This window comes from Apodemus sylvaticus, chromosome 6, assembly GCF_947179515.1.
Source record: "Apodemus sylvaticus chromosome 6, mApoSyl1.1, whole genome shotgun sequence".
Taxonomy (NCBI): Eukaryota; Metazoa; Chordata; class Mammalia; order Rodentia; family Muridae; genus Apodemus; species Apodemus sylvaticus.
Window position 1 is genome coordinate 41,379,448 of NC_067477.1, and position 27,956 is coordinate 41,407,403.

Consider the following 27,956-nt stretch of genomic DNA (forward strand, 5'->3'; position numbering starts at 1 on the left):
GAACAGGCAAGGATAGCACAGAGACAGAAGAAGAATAAAAAAGTATTAGCTCTGCTTGTTGAAAGATTTGAGCAAGTTCTTGGAGAACAAAGGAGTAGCGAAAGTTCCAAATCCAAGGAGGACGCACCAATAGTAGTGCCAAAAATGAAGATTTTACTCCCAGTGGCTTTCAAAGGTAACAGGAATGAGGGGTGGCCTCCTTAAATCCTAGTAATACTCTTTTATCACACCTTCAGGCAGGACTGAAACAGGCTACAGAACAAGGGGAAGATATACAAGGATATGCTTTGCAATGCCCTGTGTTTGACACACAGGGTCTAGAATGGAACACAGTTAGTTACCACACTCCCATTCTTTTTAAACAACTAAAAGAATTAATAACTGCCTGTGCTCAGTATGGACCTACTGCTCCATTCACCATGGCCATGTTAGATGGCCTGTCTACTGAGGCTCTTCCGCCTGCAGATTGGAAACAATTAGTTCATGCACGCTTTCGGGGAGGAGATTATCTGCTATGGAAAATGGAATTTTTTGAAAGATGTCAGGCAGCAGAGTTAAATGCTAGAGCTAACAATCCAGTTGCTTACAAGATGTTAACAGGAGATGGCCAATATCGGGATATTCAGAATCAGTTACAGTTTAATGCTGGTACTTATACTCAAATTGGTGCTGCTGCTCATAGGGCCTGGAATACCTTGCCTAATAAAGGGGATTTGTCTCAAGATATTTCAAAAATAAGGCACGGACCTGATGAGCCTTTTCAGGAGTTTGTCGATATGCTGATTAAAGCATCTGGGAGAATGTTTGGAGATGTTAATGCTGGAATGCTTTTAGTAAAACAATTGGCTTATGAGAATGCAAACACAGCCTGCCAGGCGACCATAAGACCTTAAAGAAGGACTGTAACAATTACTGACTATATTTAATTAAGTTCCAACTTTGGTTCCTCTTACTGCAGGGTGTGGCCGTAGCTGCAGCACTATAAGAAAAAAAACTATGCCACAAGTTTTATCTCAAAAGATTGGAAAAGGAAAGAGGAGAGTTAATGGGCCTCCTGGAAGTTGTTTTGGGTGTGGACAGGTCATCTAGTGAAAAACTGCCCAAATAAAACTAAGGAAAATAATGAGAAAAAAATCAAGAGTCTCTCCTACATGCAACAGAAGGACGCTAATGAATGTAGGTCTAAGAGTAATGACCTAGGAAATCCTCTCCCTCATGGAAATGGGAGAGGGGGCCAGTCCCAGACCCCAAATCAATGTTATGGGACCATGCAGTTCCTTCCTCAGCAAAACAGTCCTTTCAGGATCTCTTCTGAGCCACCCTGGCAGCATAGGACTGGACCTCAATTCCTCCACCCACACAGTATTAACTCCCGAGATGGGGATGCAGGCCCTTCCCACTGGAATACATAGTCCACTATTGCCAGGAACTATGGGATTGCCACTGGGAAGGAGCAACACCACTATGGCAGGGTTGATGATTGCCCCAGGAGTTGTAGATACATGTTACACCAGCGAAAATAAAATCATGACTTCTTCACCTAATAGAGTCCTGAGCAAAGCAGTTATATCTTATATTGGGAGGACGAGGAAGATCACCAAGAGTAGTTTCAACCTTACATTGTTTCAAATTTGCCTGTTAATTTGCGAGGGAGAGCTATAATGAAGGACATAGAAGCCCTTTTATACAGTCCAAATAGTAAAGTCACACAACAAATATTTGATTGTGGTTATTTTCCTAACCAAGGGTTAAGAAAGCAAAATCAGGGAGAATTAGAGCCCATTATAGTTACCTCTAGAAAAGGAAAAACAGGTCTAGGGTATTTTTAATGGAGACCATTGACAAGCCTACACTCCATGCAGATAAAATCACTTGGAAAACTAATGTTCTTGTATGGGTGGATCAGTGGTCTCTTACTTCAGAAAAAACCCTGGTCGCTCAACAGCTAGTGCAGGAGCAGTTGCAAGCTGGCCACATAGAACCTTCCAGTTCCCCTTGGAACTCACCTATATTTGTAATTAAGAAAAATCAGGAAAGTGGAAATTATTGCAAGATTTACAAAAGGTTAATGAAACTATGGAACTTATGGGGCCATTACAACCTGGCCTACCTACCCCAGCTGCCATTCCAAAAAAATTTAAAAAGATTTAAAAGATTGTTTTTATACTATTCCTTTGCATCCTGATGACTGTAAAAGGTGTGCATTTAGTATCCCTGTTTGTAATTTTAAAGAACCCATGAAGTGATATCATTGGAAAGTTTTGCCTCAAGGAACAGCTAATAGCCCTACTTTACGTCAAAAAATTGTTGCTGCCTCAATACAAGAGGTTAGAAACTTGTATCCTTCTCTGTATATTATTCATTATATGGATGACATTTTATTAGCTGATCCCTCTGAAGGGGTTTTACTAGAAGCCTTTGCTCTTATACAACAAGCTGATCAGTTGTTGCTCCAGAAAAAAATTCAGAGACAATATCCTTTTCAATATGTGGGACATCACCTTATATCCTAAACAAATTATAGCACAGAAAATTCAAATAAGAAAAGATAATTTACTTACTCTAAATGATTTTCAAAAGTTGTTAGGAGATATTAATTGGCTAAAACCTCATCTAAAGCTTACTATAGGAGAACTTAAACCTCTTTGCTTGCTACCCTCAAGGGGGATGCAAATCCTAATTCCCCTCAACAATTAACTGATGAGGGAATGAATGGCTCTGCAGAAAGTAAAGGAAGCTATTAACCAACAACAGATACTTTGTATAGACTGTGATCAGTTGTTGGCTCATTGCTACAACTCATGTGCCCACGGCAGTCCTTTGGCAAAAGGGACAATTAATGTGGACTTATCTTTCTTTGTCTCCAAGTAAAGTTTTAACACCCTATTATGGAGCTATTGATGTGTTAATACAGAATTGTAGGACAGAATCACAGAAATATTTTGGGAAAGAACCTGATGTTTATTCCTTATTCCCAACAGCAATTAAATTGGTTATTGCAAAATACTGATATTTAGCCTATTGCATATGCAAACTTTTCAGGCAAAATTGACAATCTTTATCCAAAAAAACAAGTTGTTATAATTTTCCTTTCTGCATGCTTTTGTATTACATGTAAATTTAAGCATGTAGCCCATAGAAAATGTGCTTACTGGATTTACAGATGGTTCATCTAATGGGAAGGCAGTATATGTAATTGGATCACATGTTCATTCTCAAGTTCCCCCCTCCAAAATGTCAACACAAATAATTGAGCTGTGTGTTGTAGCCACTGTTCCTGAAATGTTGAAAGATCAAGTTTTTAATTTGTATTCTTACAGCCAATACATAGCTCATGGTTTACAATTACTTGAAACTGTACCTGCTAATTCTCAAATTTTGCAATTACTTATGCAAATATAACTCAATTTAAGATATAATACAGTTCCTTATGTAGGACATTTAAGAGCTCATACTGAATTGCCAGGGCCCCTTAGTGAGGTCAATGCCACAGCAGATTTGTATACCAGACAGATTATAGGGCCTTACATAGGAACAATAGCCAAACAATCTCATTCTTTACATCGTCAAAATAGTAATAGCTTGAGACAACAATTTGGTATTTCTAGAGAATATGCACATAAAATTGGAAAGACTTATCCTGAATGTCCTCAATTTCTACCTGTACAACATAATGGTGATAATCCTCAAGGACTTGTACCTAATCAATAATGGCAAATGGATGTTACTCTTATTTCTGATTTTGGAAAATTAAAATATGTGCATGTGACTATTAACACCTTTTCAGGCTTTCTAGATGCAACTGCTTTAACAGGAGAAGCAACTAAAAATGTTGTCATTGCCTGCATTGTTCTATACTGTGTTCACAATCAGATTAAAACAGATAATGTAACTGACTATTGCAGTCAAGCATTTGAGATGTTTTGTCAACAATTTAATATTACCCATAGTGCTGGGATTCCTTATAATCCTCAAGGACAAAGTATTGAGAAACAGGTAATGTAGAACTTTAAAACAATATCTTCATAAAATAAAAGAGGGGGAATTATATCCCCATACACCACAAAATTATTTAATTCATGCTCTTTTTATTTTAACATTTTAAATTTGATGCCAAGGAACTGAGTGTCTATGGTACCCTACAACTAGACATACTTATGCCTAGGTGAAACGAAAGGATCCACTTACTGGCATATAGCATGATCCCAATCAGGTATTAATATGGGAAGATGGCATGTCTTAGTCAGGGTTTCTATTCCAGCACAAACATCAGTCATGACCAAGAAGCAAGTTGGGGAGGAAAGTGTTTATTCAGCTTATACCTTCTACATTGCTATTGATCACTAAAAGAAGTCAGGACTAGAACTCAAGCAAGTCAGGAAGCAGGAGCTAATGAAGAGGCCATGGAGGGATGTTCCTTACTGACTTGCTTCCTCTGGCTTGCTGAGCTTGCTTTCTTTTTTTGTTTTTTTGTTTTTTTTAATTTGGTTTTTTGTTTTGTTTTGGTTTGGTTTGGTTTTTTTTTTTTTTGTTGTTTTTTTTTTTTTTTTTTTTTTTTTGATTTGATTGTTTTTAGAGACAGGGTTTTTCTGTGTAGCCCTGGCTGTCCTGGAACTCACTCTGTAGACCAGGCTGGCTTCGAACTCAGAAATCCACCTGCCTCTGCCTCCCAGAGTGCTGGGATTACAGGCATGTACCACCACCACCCTGCTGCTTGCTTTCTTATAGAACCCAAGACTACCAGCCCAGAAATGGTATCACCCACAAGGGGCCCTCCCACCTTGATCACTAATTGAGAAAATTCCCCACAGTTGGATCTCATGAAGGCACTTCTCCAACTGAAGCTCCTTTCTCTGTGATAACTCCAACTTGTGTCAAGTTGACACACAAAACCAGCAAGTACAACTGACCCCCTGTCAACTTGACATACAAACACGTCAACTATTAGGCCTCAACCCTTACTTTCTTATTCATCCCCAAGATCTAAATAACTTTAAAAATCTTACAGTCTTTACATATTTAAAGTTCGATCCCTTTAAAAGGTCCAGTATCTTTTAAAATACAAAGTCTTTTAAAATTCAGTCTCTTATCTGTGGGCTCCACCAAAATACTTTCTTCCTTCAAGAAGGAAAAATATCAGGACACAGTCATAATCAAAAGCAAAATCAGACTCCAACCATGCAATTTCTGGGATCCAATTTACCATCTTCTAGGCTCCTCCAAGGGATTGGGTCACTTCTCTGCCCTTTATAGCACACACCTTGTCTTCTAGGCTCCAGCTGCCTCTATTCCACTGCTGCTGCTGTTCTTGGTGGTCATCTCATGGCACCTACATCTCCAAAACACTGGTGTCTTTAACTGTAACTAGGCTTCACCAATAGCCTCTCATAGGCTCTCTTCAAGGTGCCAAGCCTCAACTTCTTTACGTGACCCCTTCAGTCCTGGGCCATCAATTGCAACTGAGGCTGCACCTTCACCAATGGCTTTCTGCAGCTTCTCACAGTGCTGAACACCAGCTGCTCGTCATGACCCCTCATGCCTTCAAAACCAGTACCACCTGGGTGACTCTTACATAGTACCAAGTCCTGCTGCAGCACAAGACATAACCTTGGCTATCTCTGGAACACAGCCTCTGTGCTCTCAGAAAACACTTCCCAGAAGATCTCACCTCTTCGAGGCCAGCCTGGTATACAGAGTGAGTTCCAGGACAGCCAAGTCAACACAGAACCCTGTTTCGAAAGACAAAGAAAACCAAAAACCAAAGGATAAGGAGGAGGAGGACGAGGACGAGGAGGAGGAAGAGGAAGAAGAAGAAGGAGGAGGAGAAGAAGAAGAAGAAAAGAGGAAGAAGAAAGGAAGAAGAAAAGGAAGAAGAAGTAGAAGAAGAAGAAGAAAGGAGGAAGAAGAAATGAAGAAGAAAAGGAAGAAGAGGAAGAAGAAGAAGAAAAGGAAGAAGAAGAAGAAGAAGAAGAAGAAGAAGAAGAAGAAGAAGAAGAAGAAGAAGAAGAAGAAGAAGAAGAAGAAGAAGAAGAAGAAGAGGAGGAGGAGGAGGAAGAAGAAAAGGAAGAAGAGGAAGAAGAAGAAAGGAAGAAGAAGAAGAGGAGGAGGAGGAGAAAGAGGAAGAATCACCTCAGTGATGTGGTCTCTCCTTAATCACCACTAATTTCCTAGCTCCAGCTAACCAGCATCAATTGTCCCAGTAACACAAAGGTTTACTTTAGTGGTTCCGGTATCTTGTTAATCACAGCTGATTCTTCAACCCCAGCTAACCAAAACCACAGAATCTTCACAATCAAAACATGGCCCTGATAAGAGTTTTTAATCTTCCCTCTGAAATTTTACAAGCCAGGCCTCCATCTTCTGCACTATTCTTAACATTATCTTCCAAGCTCCTACCCAACATTCCACAGAATGTTGGGTATCTTAACATCTAAATGTCTCTTCTAGCAAAAAATTCCAAAGTCCTTCTACAGTCCTCCCTCAAAACATGGTCAGGTTGTCACAGGAATACTCCATTATGCTGGTACCAATTTGTCTTAGTCAGGGTTTCTATTCCTGCACAAACATCAATCATGACCAAGAAGCAAGTTGGGGAGAAAAGTGTTTATTCAGCTTATACTTTCCACATTGCTGTTGATCACTAAAGGAAGTCAGGACTGGAACTCAAGCAGGTCGGGAAGCAGGAGCTGATGCAGAGGCCATGGAGGGGTGTTTCCCTGGCTTCCTCAGTTTGCTTTCTTATAGAACCCAAGACTACCAGCCCAGAGATGGCACCACCCACAAGGGGCCCTCCCACTTTGATCACTAATTGAGAAAACACACCACAGCTGGATCTCATGGAAGCACCACGTCCCCAACTGAAGCTCCTTTCTCTGTGATAACTCCAGCCTGTGTCAAGTTGACACACAAAACCAGACAGTACAGGGCATGTTTGTGTTTTCTCTGCAGGATGCTGAAGGAGCATGCTAGCTGTCAGAGTGATTGTGAGACATGCTGATGCTGGAGCCAAGGATCACGCTGACCTGTGAGCTTGCCGACTGCCCTGACAATGATGACTGGGAAGCTATATTGGACATACATTCCTGACCTACCTTTCTTTGCCTATATCCCAGGGTGGGCAAGCTGCCTTGCCACAAGCTTTTAGACCTTGTGGGACAGAGAACATGGAAACTGTGGACACTGCCTTAGAAAAATTAATCAAAAAGAGAAGTTATAATGACTTTTCTCTTTCCTTTAATGTGACCAGATATTCTGACGGAATCATGGACTGGTATAGAAATCAATCCAATATTGGAAATAACAGTCTTCACTTGGAAGGCTGGTTCTGGACATTTTCAGAGACATTTGAAAACTGACTGCTGCTTTGTTTGAAGTTATACTTGCATTGGATAAAATTGGGACAGGATCCAGACATCAAACATGTGTCAGTGTGTGTGTTAAGGCTCCTAATCTTTTATTAATTGGTCATATTAAAATTACTTTTGTTTCTTCCATGGTATTTAATGTAAGTTGTATTGATTGTACTCTTTAATGGATTGAAATCTGGCATGTCTGTTATGGCTACCTATCAACCAGCTTTTGTTTATTGCCTGTGAATATTACAGACCTTTGTATTCTGAAAAACTTGTAAGTACTGGATGAAGTGAGTCAGGCTTTAAGAAGAAGCAAGAGAGTAGTGGGCTTGATTATTGCTGGTATAGCATCTTTAATTACATAAATAGCTGGCACCACTGCTACAATTGATTTGACACAAGAAGTTACAACAGCTACTTTTGTTAATCATTTAGCAAAAAAAAAAAAATGTTACTAATTGTTTGAGTATTAAAGAGGATTTAAATAGGCATCTAGAACAATGGATTGATACTATTCAAATTATTGGGGAGGGGGTTCAGAGTTTAAGAGTAAGAAGCTATCTTGAGTGTCATGCTTAATACCAATGGATTTGGGTTAATTCTAAAATTTACAATGATAGCCACTATAATTGGGAAAAAGTTCAAAGGTATTTTATTTGACATAATTCTAACACCTCTGGATGTTTTAACTTTGCATAGCGAAATTATAAATTTAAAGAATGCTGTTCCGATGAGCTTTGATGCTGCAGGTATCACTGATAAAATTATTTGTGACCTGAGGTCAATATTCCCATCTTGGTCAAGCTTCAAGGATGGCATATATGGCTTGATCATGCTATCCTTCCTTGTCCTGGGAATACTCTTATTCCTTCCCATTGTGATAAAACTTGCCTTTAACAACATCAATATGGTGATGGTCAAAATACATGGCTTGAAACTAAAAATGGATTACCGTACAGAGTTATTAATTTAACAGGCTGGCAATCCAAGGACGGGTAAGATTCTGCACAGATCCTTACTAACCTAAAACAGAATAGCATTGCTTTTGATAATACATATTCCATGACAGGTAAGGAAGGCATATTGTCTTGCTTATTCCTTAACCTAGAACTGACCTTATTACTTACATGTAATTAAAATGGTATAAAAGCAGATTAGGAAAAACTAAACTGCCTCAGCCTCAGAACTGGCTGGGGTCATGCTACAATGTTGTCTAATTATCTTTTTCTTTTTAATCCTCACTCCTGTGCTGGAGAACCTGTTGACTGACGGAGCTGGCTTGGGCACTCGTCAGTCACTCATTAAGAAATGCCTTACAGCTGGATTTTATGGAGGCCATTTTCTCAGTTGAGGTTCCCTCCTTTCAGATAACTCTAGCTTGTGTCAAGTTGGCATAAAACTAGTCAGAACATTAGGAATGACATTGAAAACCTCATGTGCATTGACAAATATCCTACTATTGAACTCTGCACCCCAGCTCTTGAAATCTTGTAAATTTTGTTCTCGTTGCTACTTTTCTAATTAAATTAATATCTCTAATTTCCTAGAATTGAGCATCTATTTGTTCCTGACAGTGAACAATGAAAACTTCAGTACATTTTGTCTTCTCTGTTTACTTTCCTCCTTCACCCCATGTTAGTCAATAATATCTTCCTCACACATGCTTATTCTTGGGGTAGCTCCATGGTAGGGAGCATGTGTGAGAACTTGCTCTCTTTGGAAAATGGGAAGTCTGACCCATAAACCCTGGCAGATTTGGTATCTGGGGAAGGGTGTTCACATCGTGGGGGGCACAAGACCAATCAGTGGGGCTCAGCTGTAAGGTCACAAATCCCATTCATGAAGAAATGACTTTAAAACTTAAAGTCAACTTCCTGTAACACTGGTTTTCCTTTCCCTCAAATCTAGGGTAGACTCAAATACCTTTTAAGGGAAGAATTATTTCTTTTAGCTCACAGTTTCCAAGTTTGTTCCTTCATGACAACCAGAACCACTTGCTGAAGACCAGCTTTGGCACCACAGGGTAAACTGAGGCAAGCAGCCAGTGGGGTCAGTAGTACTAGCAGCTGTTGGGGGTTGGTACAGATACTGATGGAGCTGCTGCCCATGGCAGCCAGCAATTAGAGAAATTACTCCACAGACTTTTCCCTGATGGAACAAAGCTTAATTTACTGTGGCTGCCACTTCCTGTGGCCAACAAAAACTCTGAACTCTTTTAACTCCTTGGGGGCCAGCGAGAAAGAAAAGAGAAAAATTCATACACACACACACACACACACACACACACACTGAGTGGATGAAGCAAAAGTCAGACTTCAATAACTTCATACATACAAATACATACCTGCAGACATTGCAGACATACATATACATACATATATACATATTCACACACTGAATAGACAGAGCAAAGCTTCAGGAAGCAGGCTCCAAGCATTTCACACACCACACCACACACACACACACACACACAGAGAGAGAGAGAGAGAGAGAGAGAGAGAGAGAGAGTTGGTGGATAGAGAAAGCTCTAGCACACACCCACACAAGTTTTATACATATACATACATACAGATTTGATAGAACAGAGTTTTAACACATTCCCACACAAACTTTACACATATACATACACACACACACACACACACATACAGAGTTGATGATACACACATACACACACACACACACACACACATACAGAGTTGATGGGTGGAAGGAACGGTGTTCCAACAACTTTATTCCTTCTCCCATGGCTTATATATCCCAGTCAAATCTTTCAAGCAGTAAAAATTACAATGTGACTACACTCTAGTTTTCTTCTAGTGAATGACTATGAAAAACAGTGTATTCCCCAACACCCTCGCAAGAAGAAATATTATGTAGTGCAGGTAAAGAAAACAAATTATTCCCAAGAACCCACAAACATTTGTAACTAAGCTGTTATAGATTAACACAGTAGAAAAAGCAAGGTAGCTTTCTCAGCCAGTTTCTCTTTTTCCAAGGCAGCAATTTGCAGTTACAAGGAAAGGATTAGTGTATTATGTATCTTTAAAAGTAATCTTACAAAAAAAATTAAAAAAAAGTAATCTTACAGGAATCTTAAAAGAATCATAAGTCTAAACTTTTAAATAAAATCAGTCATATCTACTTTAAATCCTCAGAATGCACATATACTCATCAGCAACTCTTATTAAATCATATCAGGAAGCTGAGGGCAAAAATGGGCGTAAGACACAGATCATCAGCCACGCGGTGACGATCCCAGCACTTGGGAGGCAGAGGCAGGTGGATTTCTGAGTTCGAGGCCAGCCTGGTCTACAGAGTGAGTTCCAGGACAGTCAGGGCTATACAGAGAAACCCTATCTCAAAAAAACCAAATCCAAAAGACACCAATGGTCACCAGTCCAGCCTCAGTGAGAGTCGCGGCAGCCAGTGCTGCCGTTGTTCTTGTTCCCTGACCATAAAATGTCCCTCGCTTAACTAATGAGATGTCCCTTTCTGAACTTCAAATTGTTCACTAAGATTTTCTACATCAGAGCCAGTAGCAAAAACATCTTAACCAAGCTTCACTAACAATTTTGTTTTTCCAAATACTTTCTAAGAGTGGTAGTCATTGCTGACAATCTATATCTCTAAATTCTTCTGAAGGATGGTGAATGAATCATTAATCTCCTCCATCAGCAATGCATGAAAGAGATTAAGCACTATTATTGTGAGTGACAGAGATACTTCCCAGGGAGGGACTGGAAACCCCTTAGAGTTTTAATAGTTATTAGATTAAGAGGGAAGTGAGGGCAGCAAGCAGAGCAGAACTCCATTAACAGCATGACGTCCTTAGGACACGTGGTACTCAGGGTGGTGCCTCAAAGGAGGAGCACCCATTGTGGCTGGGTTCACACCAACCAATAGACCCCAGTCCATGAGTTCTAGAGTCATTTGTCATTCTTCCTGTATGGCCCTCGGCAACCACTCAAATCATGGTGGCCAGAAAAGAGAGAAAGAATGCCTGCATGTGTTGGTTTTTTCCAAAGAGAGGCAGCAGCCTCCTTCGGGATACCCCCAGTGCTCTGAATGGCTAGCTGTGGGTCTCCCTTTCCTCAGGGGTCACTGGCCACAGGCCCATGAGGGCAGAGGGAGCAGATGCAGGGAGCAGGGTTTGGACAGCCATGAGTATGATGGAAGGACTTCCAGGAGTCAGCTTCAGGGACACAGCTTGTGGTGTTTGAATATGCTTGGCCAAGGGAGAGGCACTATTAGGAGGTGTGGCCTTGTTGGAGTAGGTGTGGCCTTGTTGGAGGAAGTGTGTCATTGTGGGCAAGGGCTTTAAGACACTCAGTCTTCTCCTAATGGCCTTCAGATGAAGACATAGAATGTTCAGCTCCTCCTGCACCATGGCTGCCTAGATGCTGCCATGCTTCCCGCCTTGATGGTAATGGACTGAACCTCTGAACCTGTAAGCCAGACCCAATTAAATGTTGTCCTTATCAGAGTTGCCTTGGTCATGATGTCTGTTCACAGCAGTAGAACCCTAAGACACAGCTCAACTTTATTACTTCAGGGGTAGGGTATATAAGGGCTCTTAGGGTTACAATATGACAGGAGGGCTGATTGGTGCCTAGTTATCACATAGGGGGAAGAACTCAGTGGGACTTGGGTGCTGAAATCACGCAGTGCTTGCAGGAAGCTCTGTAAAGCGTCATCCTCCAGATAATGTCAGGCGTCTGCTCTGGACACTCTCCAGATGAGGTCGGTGGAAAAGGGGAAAGCCCCTCTGAGAACAGGAGTCCTCCATTTTGCATCAAGCTTGGAGAGCTATCCAGACATGGTGGACTGCTACCTTAATAGCATGGTCTTCGAACAATTAGCATCAACAAACACTGCCTAGCCCTCTGCCTGCCTTTCCCTTGAGTCTAGTCCACCTCAAACATCAGAAAAACATCCACATCAGAGACTCTCCAAGGGAAAGGATGTCACCCCGGGAGGGGGGGGGCGGGGGCAGCATACATGCACCACACAACTCCGTGGAGGAGCTGCCTCATGAGTGGGTATGGTATTGGGTTGTATGCATTCCTTTTGAATCCTCATCTGTACATTGTTCCAGAGGCTACCAATGCCATTGTTGAAGTCTCTCACTTTCTTTTTCTTCTTTTTTTTTTTTTAGATTTTTTTTTTTTTAAATATATGTAGAAGGGAGTATTGCTATGGGTGCCTGTGGAGGCCAGAAGAGAATTCCTTGAAGTTGGAATTACAGGTGGTTTAATCCTCCTAATATGAATACTGGGAACCAAGCCTACAAGAGCAAGTGTGTGAAGAAGCTCTTCTTTTCAAGTAATGAACACTAAGTCAAAAAAATCTGTCACTACCCCAACCCACAGTAATCACTCTGGGTGTGGTGTGACTCATGCCTATAATCCCTGCTTGGGAAAGGATGAGACAGGAGCATCATCGGTTCAAGTCAGGATGGGCTACATGGTAAGACCTTATCTCAAAACCAAAATAAAAAAGATTAAGCATTAATCACAGATTTCAGCAATTAGGGACCTGCAAGGCTGTGGGTTCCCAGCAGCCAAGAGGAAACTGTACACCCGACAGATCTACTGCATCTCACAGCTGAGGTGCGAGGGGGAGTGTGGCTAAAGATGGCCACACCTGCCTCTCTTAGGCTGCTGATGCTGCATGCCTCCCACCTGTTTTCCATCATGAGACCCACAGGCCCAACATGCAAAATAAGAGCCATTGGGAGCTCGCAATAAGAAAAGACCACTCATCTGAAATGCCCAAGACTAACCTGCACACCCCACCTGCCCAAGGACCTGGTTAACTTCCTAGAATGCTAGAAGTTGTCATTCTTGGAAAATAACAATGCCTCACGGGAAAGCGATTTATAGATGAGTTTTAGAAACCCCGCTACATGGGTATCTCAGGGTGTGCAGCTATATAATATTTCAAGAACTGGTTCTAACCAAAGTCCATCTCTTGGTCAATATTTAATACTTAATAAAACTTGCTTTAAATATAGCCCAAAATAGTGGAATTAATTTTTTATCTGGTGAATCTCAAGATTAACACAACCTCACTTCAGCCTCTAAATTTAGTTTCTCAAGCCATGGATACCTCAGGCACCAGCTAGTTAGTCTCCACAGCTGGAGTTTCCTGTAAGCTGTGCTTTGGATAGTCTCCAGGCTTCCAAGAACTCCAGAAAGTTCCCCCACCTCTGGAAACTGGTCTTTCAGGGATTCATGGTGACCCCCACCACCAACCCCAACCCTAACCCCAACCCCCGCCGGGCACATATGGTCACCACCAACCCTAACCCCAACCCCTGCAGGACACATCTGGTCACCACCAACCCCAACCCTAACCCCAACCCCCGCAGGACACATATGGTCCAGATATGGGCACAAAACAAGGTCTCAGAGAAGAAAAGTCGTGGACACATCCTCTCCTGAAGACAGCAACACCACAATCCCCATCCTGTCTCATGGCCCTCTGGCCTTTGCCACTTACAGAAGGAAAGCAAAGGCAAAAATGGTCTTTTTCTCTTGGGAACAAATGGTGACTCACTGGGCATAAGGAAGGCACCTTTTTCCGGGAAACCCCCTGAGGCCTCAGAGACTGAGCTAGAAGCAGGAACTAAAGGGAAAGGTAGACCTGCTTTGGTGCAGGTCCCAGGTGGGTCTCAGAGACACTAGAAAAGCAAGCTCAGCACGGGAAAGAATCAACCCTGTGCTGGGTACGAGTGCCACCCAGCAGGCACAGAGGTCAGGAAACTTGAGCAAGGTAGGGAATCCGGAGAGATAAGCTTATGGGCTGTCTTATAACCACAGCCGTGGTTCTGCTGGTTGCATCATCTTTTATTTGCCCATAGCTACATTTTGTCCAGAAACTCTGTCCTGAAAGTAGACTGAAGAAAACATCCAGCAAGCACTGGGCAAGGAAAAGCAGCAGCAGAGAACGAGGTGCTGTTTGCTGTGCTGGAGGATGGAGGTGCACAATGTATCAGCCCCCTTCAATTTCTCCCTGCCTCCTGGCTTTGGCCACCGGGCCACAGACAAGGCACTTAGCATCATCATGGTACTTATGTTGCTATTTGTCATGCTCTCGCTGGGCTGCACCATGGAGTTCAGCAAGATCAAGGCTCACTTCTGGAAGCCCAAAGGGGTGATCATTGCCATGGTATCCCAGTATGGCATCATGCCCCTCAGTGCTTTTCTTCTGGGCAAGCTCTTTCATCTGCGCGACATTGAAGCTCTGGCCATTCTCATCTGTGGCTGCTCTCCTGGGGGGAACTTGTCTAACCTCTTCACCCTGGCGGTGAAGGGGGACATGAACCTCAGGTAAGACCAAGGGTTAGGAGGGAGCGGTGTGGGATTGGTTGCTGTGTAGATGTCATGATCTAGAGATCTAGGCTGGAGCCAGGAGAGGGGGACATAGGAGCTGGATCAAGGTTGGTGTTGTCAAAGACTTAAGCTAAGTTGGGGCAGGCTCTGGAGTCTCTTTGGTTTAAATCCCAGGTTAAAAAAAAAAAAAACACTAAGCTGGTCCATAGGTTTGTTAGACACCTCTGAACTCCCAGAAGTCTCTACAGAATCACTGTAAAGGAGAATAGATTTCAACTTCAACGAAAGATTCCCTCAGAACTGCAGCCACCTGACTGGCAGGGTGTCAGCTCTGAGGCTGAAAATCCAGAAGGGACATAATGGGTCTGGAACATTCCAGGAAGGCCAAGGTGACTTGGAACCAAATGAACATCTTAAATTTCCTGCAGAGAAGAGGCTCCAAAGGCTCTTCCCCAGTATCTGGGCATCCAAGGTATCTGCTAAGACCCTTCACCTAGTTGTCAGATGTGGTAAGATTGCCATCCAAAGAAACCTCATGTAGAACTGAGGTCCCAGCGACTGCCCAGGTTAGGCTGGGCTCCACTCAGTCTAACAAGCAGGGAGAAGGCAGGAACCTGTGGGGTCTCACTCCCGAAGAGCCAGACTCCTGAGGCTTGGTAGGATATCTGGCCTTCACACAGCTGACTGTGGCAGTGAACATCTAGGAGAGGAGGCCCTCTCAGCCTGCTCGGGCAGTGCATACCGTGGCTGAACTCACTGCAGAAACAAAGCCTCAGGTTTAAGGCAGTCTCCTCTGGGCCTGCTCTCAGTGGGGATGGTCAGTGTCAAGTGAAGAAGGGAACCCAAAGCCTATCAACTGGGCTCCATTGAGCACCTTACCTGTGACTAAACTTTACAAAGAAAACTAACCAAGAAGCCTCATCTGGTGAGGCAAAGCAGGAGGGTGATTGGAAAGAGGGGCAACGCATTAGTCATGCTGTCCTGTAAGCAAGGTTTGTCATACCTTATATGTCCCGATATGTCCAGGTTAAACCTCAGCTCCAGTGCAGAAGGAATACATAGTTGCATTAGTCAGAAAGGGGACACTGTGGGGATCTGTGTCTCTCTGGGAGCAGATGTGACCATGTGAAGGACAGTGGGTGAGTTAGGTCTAACCAAGTCTCTCATCAACTGGTGGCTCTGCTAAATGAGGTCCCTCTCAAATCGGTCCCACTAGGAGGCCTCCCACTATACCCAGCTTGTAGTAAAATCAAGAACAGCGCTTTGTGCTACGCTCAGTCTGGTTTTAAATTCCAGACTCTATCAAAGGTGTTGGTGTAGCCACCTTCTGCTGGAAGTCTCTTCCTCCTAAGCAAACCTGTCATTCTCACACACATTAACCACTAATCATTAGCCAGTTTCCCACTGGCTGAAACTGAATATTATCCTCATGTCCTGACAGACTCCGAATCCCAGGTGCCTTAAAAAGTTACATGCATGAGTATAGCAATGACAGCAATGCTAAGAACCTTCACTAAACATTCTTTTCAACAAAGTCAAACTTTAAACTTACTTTTTTATGTGGATGGGTATTTTGTCTGCATGTATGTCTCTGTGCCCTACATGTGTGCCTAGTACCCAAGGGAGACAGAGGAGGGCACTGGATTCCCCTAGAACTAGAGTTACAGATAGTTGTGAGAGGCTCTGTGGGCGCTAGGAATCAAACTCATCTGGAAGAGCAGCTAGTATTCTTAACCACTGAGCCTTTTCTCTAGCCCCTCCCCCAACAAAGTCCAATTTTATTCTAATACTCTTGTTGTCCACTGTATACATCCTCCTGCACTGGTCCTTGTCTTGGGGGCTGACGTGGATGGGTACACACAGGAGTGCCATAACTGACCACACTCACAGATGAGGAAAGTCTTAGGGCTCAACACCTTTGACCAGGGGCTGGCTGGCTGGCGTTAGAGCAGGTACCTCTACAGAGATCTTGAGAGCTATCCTGTTCATTGACAGAGTGAATGGAAGCTGTCTGCCAGCCTCAAGGCACTGGCCTCTCTGAGTAGACAGAGAAGAACCCACTGTCATCACGACTTCCTGCTTTTTGCTTTGTTTTGTTGTTGGTTTGGTTGATTTTGGCTTTGGTTTTTTGAGACAAGGTCTCTCTGTGTAACAGAGCCCTGGCTGTGTCCTGGACTCACTTTGTAGACCAGGCTGGCCTCGAACTCAGAGATCCACCTGACTCTGCCTCCCAAGTGCTGAGATTAAAGGCGTGTACCACCATGCCTAGCTGCTTTTCCTTTTTAAAATATATTTATAGGTATGAGTGCTTTGCCTGAATGTATGTAAAGACACCAGAAGAGAGCACTGGATCCCTCTGAAACTAGAGTCATAGCTGGTTGTGAGTCACTATACTATGTTGGTACTATAAGCTGAACCCAGGTCCTCAGGAAGAGCATCTGAGCCATCTCTCCAGCCCCAAGCTTTTTGCTCTTGAAGCTTGAGTCTCCATTTTTAGGTGAAATCTCCAAATTTTCAAGCACCATCAAGTCATCCATGTATATCTAAAAGGCTGTGCAAAGCAAGCAGTGTCCAAGAGTCAAACACCGTTCCAAGGCCTACTTTGAGGCCTCTCTTTAAGCTCAATGCATCCCGGAGGTAGAAGGAAATGGTGAGACTTACTCCACCTTACTCATTAGGAAACATTAGTCAAGAAATCTGCCAAAGATCTCCCAATATCTGAGTAAAAACTGTGTTCAGAGCCAGATCACGACCCTCTCTCATCATTATTCTGTCTTCCAAATGGATTAAGTCTGAGGCAAGACCACCAGGCAGACAAGCAGGGCAGCTCCGTCCTCAGAGATGCTTAGGCAAGAGAAAATGCCTAGCCGAAGTAAGCATCATAGGGGTAGAGCCTGGGCTCTTCTTGCCATCCTCAAATTCCCCGGCTCCTTTTAACCTGCGAATCCCACAGCAGAACCCAGAGCCAGTGGCTAGGAAAGCAAAAGACCTGGACACCACCCTAAGATCCCTACAAGTTCCCCACTACGACAGAAAGCCACTGGGATCCCAACATATTCGCCCCTCACCACAGGGACTGGATAGTCACCTCCCAGTGTCCTCAGCAAGAGCCTCTTATCTTTCTATTCCTTGAGTTTACAGATTCCCTAAAGCAGGGCTTAGGCAATGCACTCAATCCTAAGCATGGGGCTGGGAACAGTGGTGCATGCCTGTCACTCTTGCTACCCGGAAGCTGAGGTAGGAAAATGCTTGAGTCCTCAAAATAACTTATAAAGCCTGGTCCAGCAGCACAAACATGTAATACCAGCCTTGGGAAAGTGAAGGCAGAGGCATCATGTGTTCAAGGCCACCCTGCACTACATGTAAGATTCTGTCTGAAAAAGCAAAAACAAAAACAACATATGTAGAAAGGAAAAAAAAATCGAAACACAAACATGTTATCCATCCCACCATAACTAGACACCAGGTCCACGGTGTTATGGTGGTTCCAATGTCAGGGGCTGGAACCTAGAGGTCACCCTCCATCAGGGCTCTTCAGGGTAAACTGAAGATCACAACAGTCACAGATGCCAGCAGGTTGGGAATGGATACCTCTGCAGGCCCAGGTACCTGTGATTGCATCAGATCCCCCAGAACTGCAGTTACAAATGGCTGTAAGCTGTCACATGGGTGTCTGAGTGGCCATGTGGGTGCTGAGATTTGAATCCAGGACCTCTGGAAGCTGCCAGTGCTTACACACAAAGTTTCAGACTATTTATTTTAGCTTATACTTCCAGAAGGATCAAATCCACCATAATGGAGAAGACATAGCGATAGGCAGGGAAGGCAAGGATGGTAGGCATGGGAAGCTGGATGATCAAAATTTCATCCACATACACAAAGTAGTAAAAAGAGACAGGGAGTAAGTAGGGTCAGGCTACAAGACATCAAAGGCCACCGGCAATGGCACTCTTCCTCCGCCCGCCCAATCTGTCCCTAAGGGTCTAAAGCCTTCCCTAACAGCATCACCAACTGGGAACCAAGTGTCCAACTACACGATCCTATAGGAGATATTTCTCACCCAAAACCACCTCACCTACTGTTCTTGTCTCCTCACTGTGCCAGGACTATGACACAGACAGCTCTTAGGTTTCTTCCATACTTTATGATTTGTCTTTCTTCAGTAAGGACCTTGTATTTCCTTCAAGTTCATTTCTAAGTATTTTATAATTTTGATCATAAATGCTATCTTTCTAAAAAATCTACTAACATATCTGATGCCAATTAGACTGCTCATGTTTATAACACTAATTTATAAAGAAAAAGCTCCTCTATCAAATCATTAACCAAAAGAAAAAGTCAGTTTATTCTCTCCTTTTCCTACACATTCTCTTGCTGTGTCTACTGCAATATATGAGGTGATAACAGAATGTTGTTTTAGGCCTTTTATTATAGAAAGTCTTTTAAATTGTACCACTAAACTTTTTAATAATAAACCCTTAGCAGTTATCACTTTCAACCATTGTTGGTATACTACATTTTTATAACATTGAATCTTGTTAAATTTTTTTCTGCATGTCTTAATTAGGATTTCTAATACTGATATAATAGTGTGTCCAAAAGCAACTTGAGGAAAGGGTTTATTTTGCTTGCCCTTCCATATCACAGCCCACCACTGAAAGAAGACAAGAACCTGATGAAACTGAAGCAGAGACCATGGAGGAACACTGCTTACTGGCTTCCTCCTCATGGCTTGTTCAGTCTGCTATCCTACAGCATTCAGGACCAGCTTCCCAGGAGTGGCAGGCACCCTAGTGAGGTGGGCCCTCCCACACCAATCAAGAAAATGCCCTTTGAGTCAGATGGCACCTTCTCCTATGATGTATATGGGGTTTAACAGAGTTGCACAGGCTTGTGTCTCATTTCTATCAGCCACTTACTATGTGCAATTTGGAATAAGTCAAAACTCTTCTAGTATTCAGATTTTTTTATAAGCCAAAAAAAGAACAGTATGTTTATTGCCCAAGATAACAAGGTATGAAGCATGGTGTCAGGAACATAGAAGAAACTCAATCCTCTAATTGGCTTTTCCTTTGTTCTTCCGGTATTTGCCACTCAGCATCGTGATGACCACCTGCTCCAGCTTCGCTGCCTTGGGCATGATGCCTCTCCTCTTGTACATCTACAGCAAAGGAATCTACGATGGCGATCTTAAGGACAAGGTGCCCTATAAAGGCATCATGATATCACTAGTCATGATTCTCATTCCTTGCACCATAGGGATCCTCCTAAAGTCCAAAAAGCCACACTACGTACCCTACATCGTCAAGGTAAGAACTCAGGGCCCTTGATGGAGCATGGTAACTGAGTACCACATAGGTAACTGGCACCACACAGGCTACTTAGGGAGGCCTGCTAGCTGTCCTGGGGCTTCTAGTTGAATGCTGGGCCGTTTGGCAAGGAAGTTCAGCCCATGTGTTGAGTTGGGTACAGGAGTCCTGAGACAGAGCAGAAGAATGGATAGCACTGGATGGAGCCCTATGTCTTTTCAGTATCGTGTCCCCAGTGACCTAAGAACCTTCTTATCCTAAGGCTCTACATCCTGAGGCCAAAGTCCTTCCTAGCAGCATGACACAGGGATCTGCCTTTAAGATGTGGACATGTAGGAAGGTGGGTGGTAACATTCATTCAAACCACAGCATGATTCCCTTCCTCACTATAGATGTAAAGTAAGTCTGTTCTGTAGTAAGTAACTTTTTAAGGGTCAGGAAAGTAGACATTGTGTGTGTGTGTATATATATACATACATATATATATATATGTGTGTGTGTGTATATATACATACATATATATATATGTATGTATATATACACACACACACACACTCACTCACTCACTCACACCTTCATATAATTAAAATAAAATTAAACTTATGCTCCTTGATGCTTAAAAGTCTCTGCCATACACTTGTCTTCTGAGTCTGTTATTTGAAAAAAATAAAGTTGCACAGTAGAGAAATAAAATCCAATAGCAAACAAGTCTGGCAGGCTTTAAGAGTTAAGACCCTTAAACAAGAAGGGTCAGGCTTTCTTGGAGGGGCTTGTGCCAGACACAAAGGTTGGGATTTACATAAGCCTGGAGAGACGCCAAAGAGAAAAAGCAACAGGGCAAAGACTAAGAGGAAATATAAACACTCCCAGCATTTCATGACCAGGGTGAAGGAAAGAAAGGTAACTGCTTGGCCTTAGTATCCATTTTTCCTCCAAGAGCTCAGCCCTTGTCAGCCTCCTCTACATAGCAAGTTCAAGATGGCCAGCTAGGGCCACACAGTAAGACAGTCTTAAAAAAAACAATCAAACATCCCACACAGGAATAAATAAAAACAAAAAAACCACTAAAACCACACCGAAGCATAATCACTACAAAGTAACGTGAGAACTGATTTTCTTTCTTGCTATTTCTTTGTTCAAAGATGAAAAACAAAGACAATATTTATGCATTTTTGTCATTTCAAAGAGCATGGAAGCCCACTCTGAAAACTTAAATCCTTATGTCTCATGATGAAAATGTTAAGCAGTTATTTCCCCAGAACCCACCTAATAAAAGTTCTCAGTGGTGTGTAGAAGATGCAACTGGAAAGTTAATTTTATTCTAAAATCATGCCATCACCCCCAATTAATGCTTGCAGCCCTTACCTGGGGGAGGGGCATGATAGACTTGCTAAGTTTGTAAGCTATGACACATTTCTGGAACTTTCTTATCTAGCTGCCAGGTCACAAAAGCAAGCTGACTTTTTAGGGTTGCACATCATTTGGAGTCAAAAAGCAGGCTACCTGGTTCAACCAACCACTTTGTGATCTGCTTTGCTTTAAATGACTTGGCAATTTCCAGAAGTCCAGTTCACCCTCAAACAGTGGTTCTCAACCTTCCTAATGTGGCACCCCTAAATTCGGTTCATGTTGCAGTGAACCCCAACAAATTATTTTTATTGCTCCTTCAACTAATTTTGCTATGAATTGTAATGTAAATATTCATATTTTCCCAATGGTCTTAGGAGACAAGGGTTGCTCAACCCCTTTGGGGGTTGCTACCCACAAGTCGAGAACCGCTGTCCTGCTGAGAAAGTGACTGGTTCTAACCAGCTCCAAAATATGTATATGGAGTCTTTTGCAAATGTATATCCAGACTGAAAATGTCATCAGTTTCATAGGATCAGAGTCTCATCCCTTCACAGCTACACATGTCATTGAGAATTTCACAACAGTCTGGAGCTAAGTCAAAAGCAGCTGGCTGTGCTTGGATGATGTTTTAGTTATTAAAGTATTAGCCAAATATTTTTTTAGCTACGAATAAATCCAAAATGATAGGTTTTTAGCATTCCTATTTCCTATCATGTCTCCCCATTCCTCTGTGCCCACTCCCAGCCGACTACTGAGAGTCTCTTCCTGTCCCCATGTCCAGGGAGGCATGATCATCACTTTCTCCCTCTCTGTGGCTGTCACAGTCCTGTCTGTCATCACTGTGGGCAAAAGCATCATGTTCGTCATGACACCACATTTATTGGCTACCTCCTCCCTGATGCCTTTCGCTGGCTTCCTGATGGGCTACATTCTCTCTTCCCTCTTCCGACTAAATCCAAGGTAGGTCCTTGTAGGTCCCATTGCCCTCAGGGTGTCTCTTAAGTCTTTTTGGTAAGAGTAAGGAACCTTGATATGGGCAGAGCATTTTCCTGGATATGTTCAAAGACACCAACTGACCAAGGGCTTTAGACAATGAGAAATACTGAGGAAGTGGTTGGGGAATTTGGGGCTTAGGAATAGGAGGGTGGTAAAGGCAAAATCCGATGTTAAAAGCGCACCGGAGACTTTGATGGTGCACTGTGGTAGCTTTAATGCCAATGCTAATACTTTCTTTCCTTGCCCACTTATTTTTCTAACAAGGCTTGAATCCTTGACAAAGAGTATCAGATGAAAGTTTTGCTAAGTGGTACTCCAAGCTCAAGCCTTTAGCTATAATGCAACCCAACTCATAAACACAGCCACCATAAAGTAACATTCAACCTGCGGGTCTGTGGAAACATAGGCCTTTCCTACTGTTAACCTAAATAATTAGGTGGGAACATAAGCATTAATACAATGGTTCTCAACCTTCCTAAGCTGTGGCCCTGTAATACACTTCCTTATATTATGGTCACCCCACCATAAAATTACTTTTGTCACTACTTCATAACTGTAATTTTGCTATGAACTGTAGTCAATATCTGTGTTTTCCAATGGTCTTAGGCAACCCCTGAAAGGGTCCATCCACCCCCCCCAAAAAAGGGTAGTGACCCTATAAGTTGAGAGCTGCTGATTAGCAGAATCTCGCCCCTACAAGAGAAACTCATTTCCAAAACAAAAAAATCCACTATTACAACCTTATTGATAATGATGAAATGACTGTGCTTGTATTACACAGGCAAAAGGCTGCCCATAACCATAGTACTACAGTTCTATTAGTTCTGGGAGCTACAGATCACAATGGCCATATAGCACCAAGGGCCTCACAGTAATCCTTTGTAACAAGCTAAATATAGTAAGTACTTTAACACACTCGGGGTTAAATGTATATTCATTCAATCAAAACATCCTGCTCTTCAATACACAAAATGGAAAGCAAAAATAGAGGAGCAGGTTTCAAAGATACATAATGGGGCTAACGTTTGTTTTAATGACCAGTCTAGAATTAAAGATACATAATCTACAAAGAGACACAGGACGAAGTCTGCAACATTTCAATCTCCCACTGTCTGCTCAAAGTGTAACTTCAAGACTAACAAGCTAACAAAGGATACTGGCATCCAGTTTCACATATCTGCCAGTCACTTTCAATTTTTAACTTAGCAATTCTATAAAAGCAGACAAATTTTCCAAACTATTCAAAGGGATATTTGAGGCCAAATAAATGTAGCTCAGTGGTAGAATACATGCCTGGTATATACAAGGCCATATAGTCCCAAGCATATGCATGCATGCAAAGAGGCACAAGCACATACATGTGCATACACATGCATGCACTCACACAGCCTTTATAAACTCTGTACCTTTTAGTCACTATCACACAGCCTGCATAAACTTTCTGTACCGTTTAGTCACTATTGTTTTGGGATTGGATCCCATCTTCCTATGCTGGATGCTGCAGGCCTAAAGCATCAGAAGGGGAAGGACAGGCCCAAGAGCTGCCCACTGTCTTGTTGAGCACTGTTTATTCCTACCCACACAGCTGCAGACGCACCATCAGCATGGAAACAGGATTCCAAAACCTTCAACTCTGTTCTACTATCCTCAATGTGACCTTCCCCCCTGAAGTCATCGGACCACTTTTCTTCTTTCCTCTCCTCTATATGATATTCCAGCTTGCAGAAGGACTTCTCTTCATTATTATCTTCCGGTGCTATGAGAAAATCAAGCCTCAGAAGGGTGAGTATTGAATCATCTCCCATGAGTACTGCCACTACAATGGACCTGAGCTACCAACAAGAGTTTCCCAGTAGGGACCGGAACCAGATAACACAAGTATGCAAGCAACTTTGAAGAGTGAAGGCCATTTTCATCAGTAACACTATACTTCTTAGTTGAGAAAACCAAGTTACGGTGTTTGGCGTTTTCTCAAGGGACTGACAATGGGGCCACTTTGTCTAAGTAAGACAAGCTTCAATATAATAGAAAAGAACTACCTTGAAACTAAAAGATCTCTAGGGTGTTAATTTCAAGAAGCTCCAGTGTTCTTTAGTGTTCAGCTTTCTATAAGATCTATAAGCCCTAGTAGTACCCTAGTGTCCACATAGGAAAAACTCAAGACAGTCCTAATACAACAGAATCCAAACCGTGATTCCACTCTAGTCAATCTCTGGATTAACTGTCATGATTTGCACTAATTACTAAATGTTCTTTAAATTATTAATACTTTTTTCTTTTAAAATTTTTATTTTATATACTTTAAGTTCAGAGCAAATTCATTATCTACAGAACATAATTCTCAAAAAAGCCCAGAATCCCTCCCTCACAGTGCTTCTGAGGAACTGGAGAAGCAGTTCAACCATTAAGGGCACTTGTGGGGGCTGGACAAATGACTCAGTAAAGAACACCTGGTTGCTCTTCCACAGGACCCTTATGGTAGCTCAGAATCCAATAACCCCAGTCCTAAAGGATGCTCTCTTCCAGCCTCCAGAGACTTCATGCAGCGCAAAGACATGCAGAGTAGTACTCATACACCCTGCCCCCCCCCAATTCAGTTCTTAAAGGGACTTTTGTTTTTATGTGTACAAACCCATTTAGTCAGAGAACTCCAAGGAGTCAATTCTCTTTCCATGTGGACTTTTCTAACTTGGGTCATTCAGGCTTAGCAGCAAGAACCTTTACCTGCTGAGTCATCTCACCCAGAGTAGAGTTCTCTTTATAAACCATTTTGGTTTTCTATGGTACTGAGCAAAGAACAGCTCCTTTGTACGAAGTAAACACTACCTGTGATCTTTTGTTTTCTATATGTAGCTCAGGCTAGCCTTAAACTGGAGATTCTCCAACCTCCACGTGCTCAAATTCAACATCATGTACGTCCATGTCTAGCATGCCTTTTTAGTACTGGAAATCAACCCCAGGACCTTATGCTAAGAAAGCATTCAATCAGAGCTACATACCCAGAATCCTTGTGTCTTTTAAACAAAAACTCATCTATTTCTTAACTCAATTCCTTCTACTGAATTATTTTCAAAACCAAGGCTGAGATTCTTTTCTGACCAAGAACTGTGATCTGCACCCCAAGACAAATACAAAACTTTGTTTGGTAAAATCCACCATACTATACTAGCAAATGCCAGTGTTACCCTTGCAATTGTCACCTCGCGATTATCAAGAAGCCAAAGAGCTGTCCACTCTACAGAACCACTAAAAGCTTTGTTCAAAAGTAGCTGAGTCTCATCGGTTAACATGTACAAAAGATAGCACAAGAGATGGCAACTAGGGTCCAGGTATAAAGTTGGACTACAACTTCAGAAAGACCTGTAATAATCCATGTGACAATCTAGAATCTCAATCCTCAGGACCTAAAAGAGCCAGTGTTGAAAACCCCAGCACCAAAAATGAGAGAAAACTATTTGACCCATTTCTTCTACTGTAGTGGGAGGGCATGGAGGACCCTGACTCTGACCTTCAAAGTCCCTCACCACTTCCACATGCGGGAGGGAACACTCACACTGAGAAAGGTAGAAGTGGGCAGTTTGAGGTCTGATCATTCAAAGCTTCCTGCCTTCTAGGTCCTTCAGAATTTAAGTCACCATTACTCACTTAAACCTACAGTGATGAAAACACCACAGAAAGCATCTGTTAGTGCTACCACATTAGGGATCAAGGGAAAGCAAACCTTCCTGAAAGAGATGAGATAGTAGATACAAATACAGAGCACACCCCTCAAGAGTTCTTGCATTTAAGTTATGTTTGTCTTAGGTACTTCTTTTTCCCCAAGAAAGTTTGTATAGGCTACTATTCTATTGCTGTGAGCCAAGTTTATTAGGGGCTTCAGAGGGTTCATTATCATGACAGGGAGCATGGCAACTGGCAGGCAGACAGGCAAGATACTGGAGCAGTAAATGAGCTTAAAGGCTAATTGGGAATGGCATTACATGCAGGCTTTTGAAACCTCAAAGCTCACCCCAGTGATATACCTCAACAAGGCCATACCCTAATTCTTCTCAAAAAATTCCTCCAAGTGAAAGCCAAGCATTCAAGTATGTGCCCATGAACCCATAGGGACCATCCTCATTCAAGCCAGTTTTACTCTCATTCTCTTTTAACTTTACAGACCAAACAAAAATTACCTACAAGGCTGCTGCAACAGAAGATGCTACTCCAGCAGCGCTGGAAAAAGGTACCCACAATGGGAATATTCCTCCTACACAACCTGGCCCTTCCCCTAATGGTCTGAATTCTGGTCAGATGGCAAATTAGAATGTGAGAACTTTGAAGCAACAAGAAAAGGCACACCAAGGTTGCCGGATTGTTTGTCTAGCACTTTAAGCAAACCATCAGAACCATGAAGCCATGAACTGAGACAGAAGGGCATCTATTAAGGAACCGTCATCCATCCCCAATTTGCTTGATTAAATCTGCTATTTGTTAAAAGATAAACAAGAACTAGGCAAAGTGGTGGTTCCTGCCTATAAAACCAAGCCTCAGAAACTCAAGGTCAATCTAAAGTACACGGCAAGACAGTCTCAAGAAACCAAAAACATCTTTCAGTGGCTATGAACTCTATGATGGATGAATCAAACAAACAGCTGCATCTGATGAACATTAATATAACTATTTCTAAACTTTCCAGTAAGCAGTTGTTTTGTTCATTAAACAGTCACAACCTGCTTCATGTTGTAACTCAAAAGGAAATAAACTACAACTCGTAGTTCTAACTTATCAAATGATCTTAATTCTTTTTTCCTTTGCCACAGGACTTGGGTTCAATTATAATCAATACCAAATAGACAAAGAGGAACAAAAACAATTAGGACAAAACTGCCACCCACTACACAATGAAAGGTACCAAGAAATACCAGAAAGTAAGAAAAATTCTTAAAAAGCCAGTAACAAGCCAACACAATTCCACTTCAAGCACTCCAAAGGCCCGAGGAAAAAAAAAATTCAAACCTTCAGATTTCTTCTATGAAATCTAAAATTTGTCACTTTACTCAAGACACTAAAAATGACTGGAAGATGAATAAACTACCCATTGCATATACAGTTAGACATGGTAAACTACTTTTTGTATTTCCCAACACTGACAGTGTACAACTGAACACTTTTTGGAGCTCATCAGTACACTTGTTTGGCAAACTTGCAGGACTAACAAGCACTCACCAAGAATGACTAACCATTCAGGCTCACCCTTCAGTGTTTCTATGTAATGGCAGTGGCAGACACTTTTAAAGCAGACATTTTGCCTCAGGTCTGAAGGCAGCCTGTGTTATACGGCACCAGTCTTTTTACTTTTAATGCTACTTCATCCATTTCTTTTAAAGAGTTTATTTAATGTATGAGATCACTGTATATGGTTACAGATGATTGTGAGCCACCATGTGGTTGTGGGAAATTGAACTCAAGACCTCTAGAAGAGCAGTCAGTGCTCTGAACCGCTGAGCCATCTCTCCAGCCCCAGTACCAGTCATTTTAAGTTATGAATGTTAGTGCAGTCTAACATGCAACTTTGGGCTGGCCATCAGCTACATTAAGTTGAAAGCCAACCTAGTTATACGAGGACAGTA

At 42.3% G+C, this 27,956-nt stretch overlaps 1 protein-coding gene across 1 annotated transcript; it reads left to right on the plus strand.

Moving 5' to 3' along the window:
* Positions 1–14,261: 14,261 nt before the first annotated feature.
* Slc10a1 (solute carrier family 10 member 1) lies at positions 14,262–27,013 on the plus strand. The gene is made up of 5 exons (XM_052185541.1): positions 14,262–14,686; positions 19,788–19,998; positions 22,130–22,308; positions 23,930–24,126; positions 26,504–27,013. The coding sequence occupies exons 1-5, from the start codon at positions 14,331–14,333 to the stop codon at positions 26,647–26,649; spliced, it is 1,089 nt and encodes a 362-aa protein (XP_052041501.1). The 5' UTR covers positions 14,262–14,330; the 3' UTR covers positions 26,650–27,013.
* The last annotated feature ends 943 nt before the right edge of the window (positions 27,014–27,956 follow it).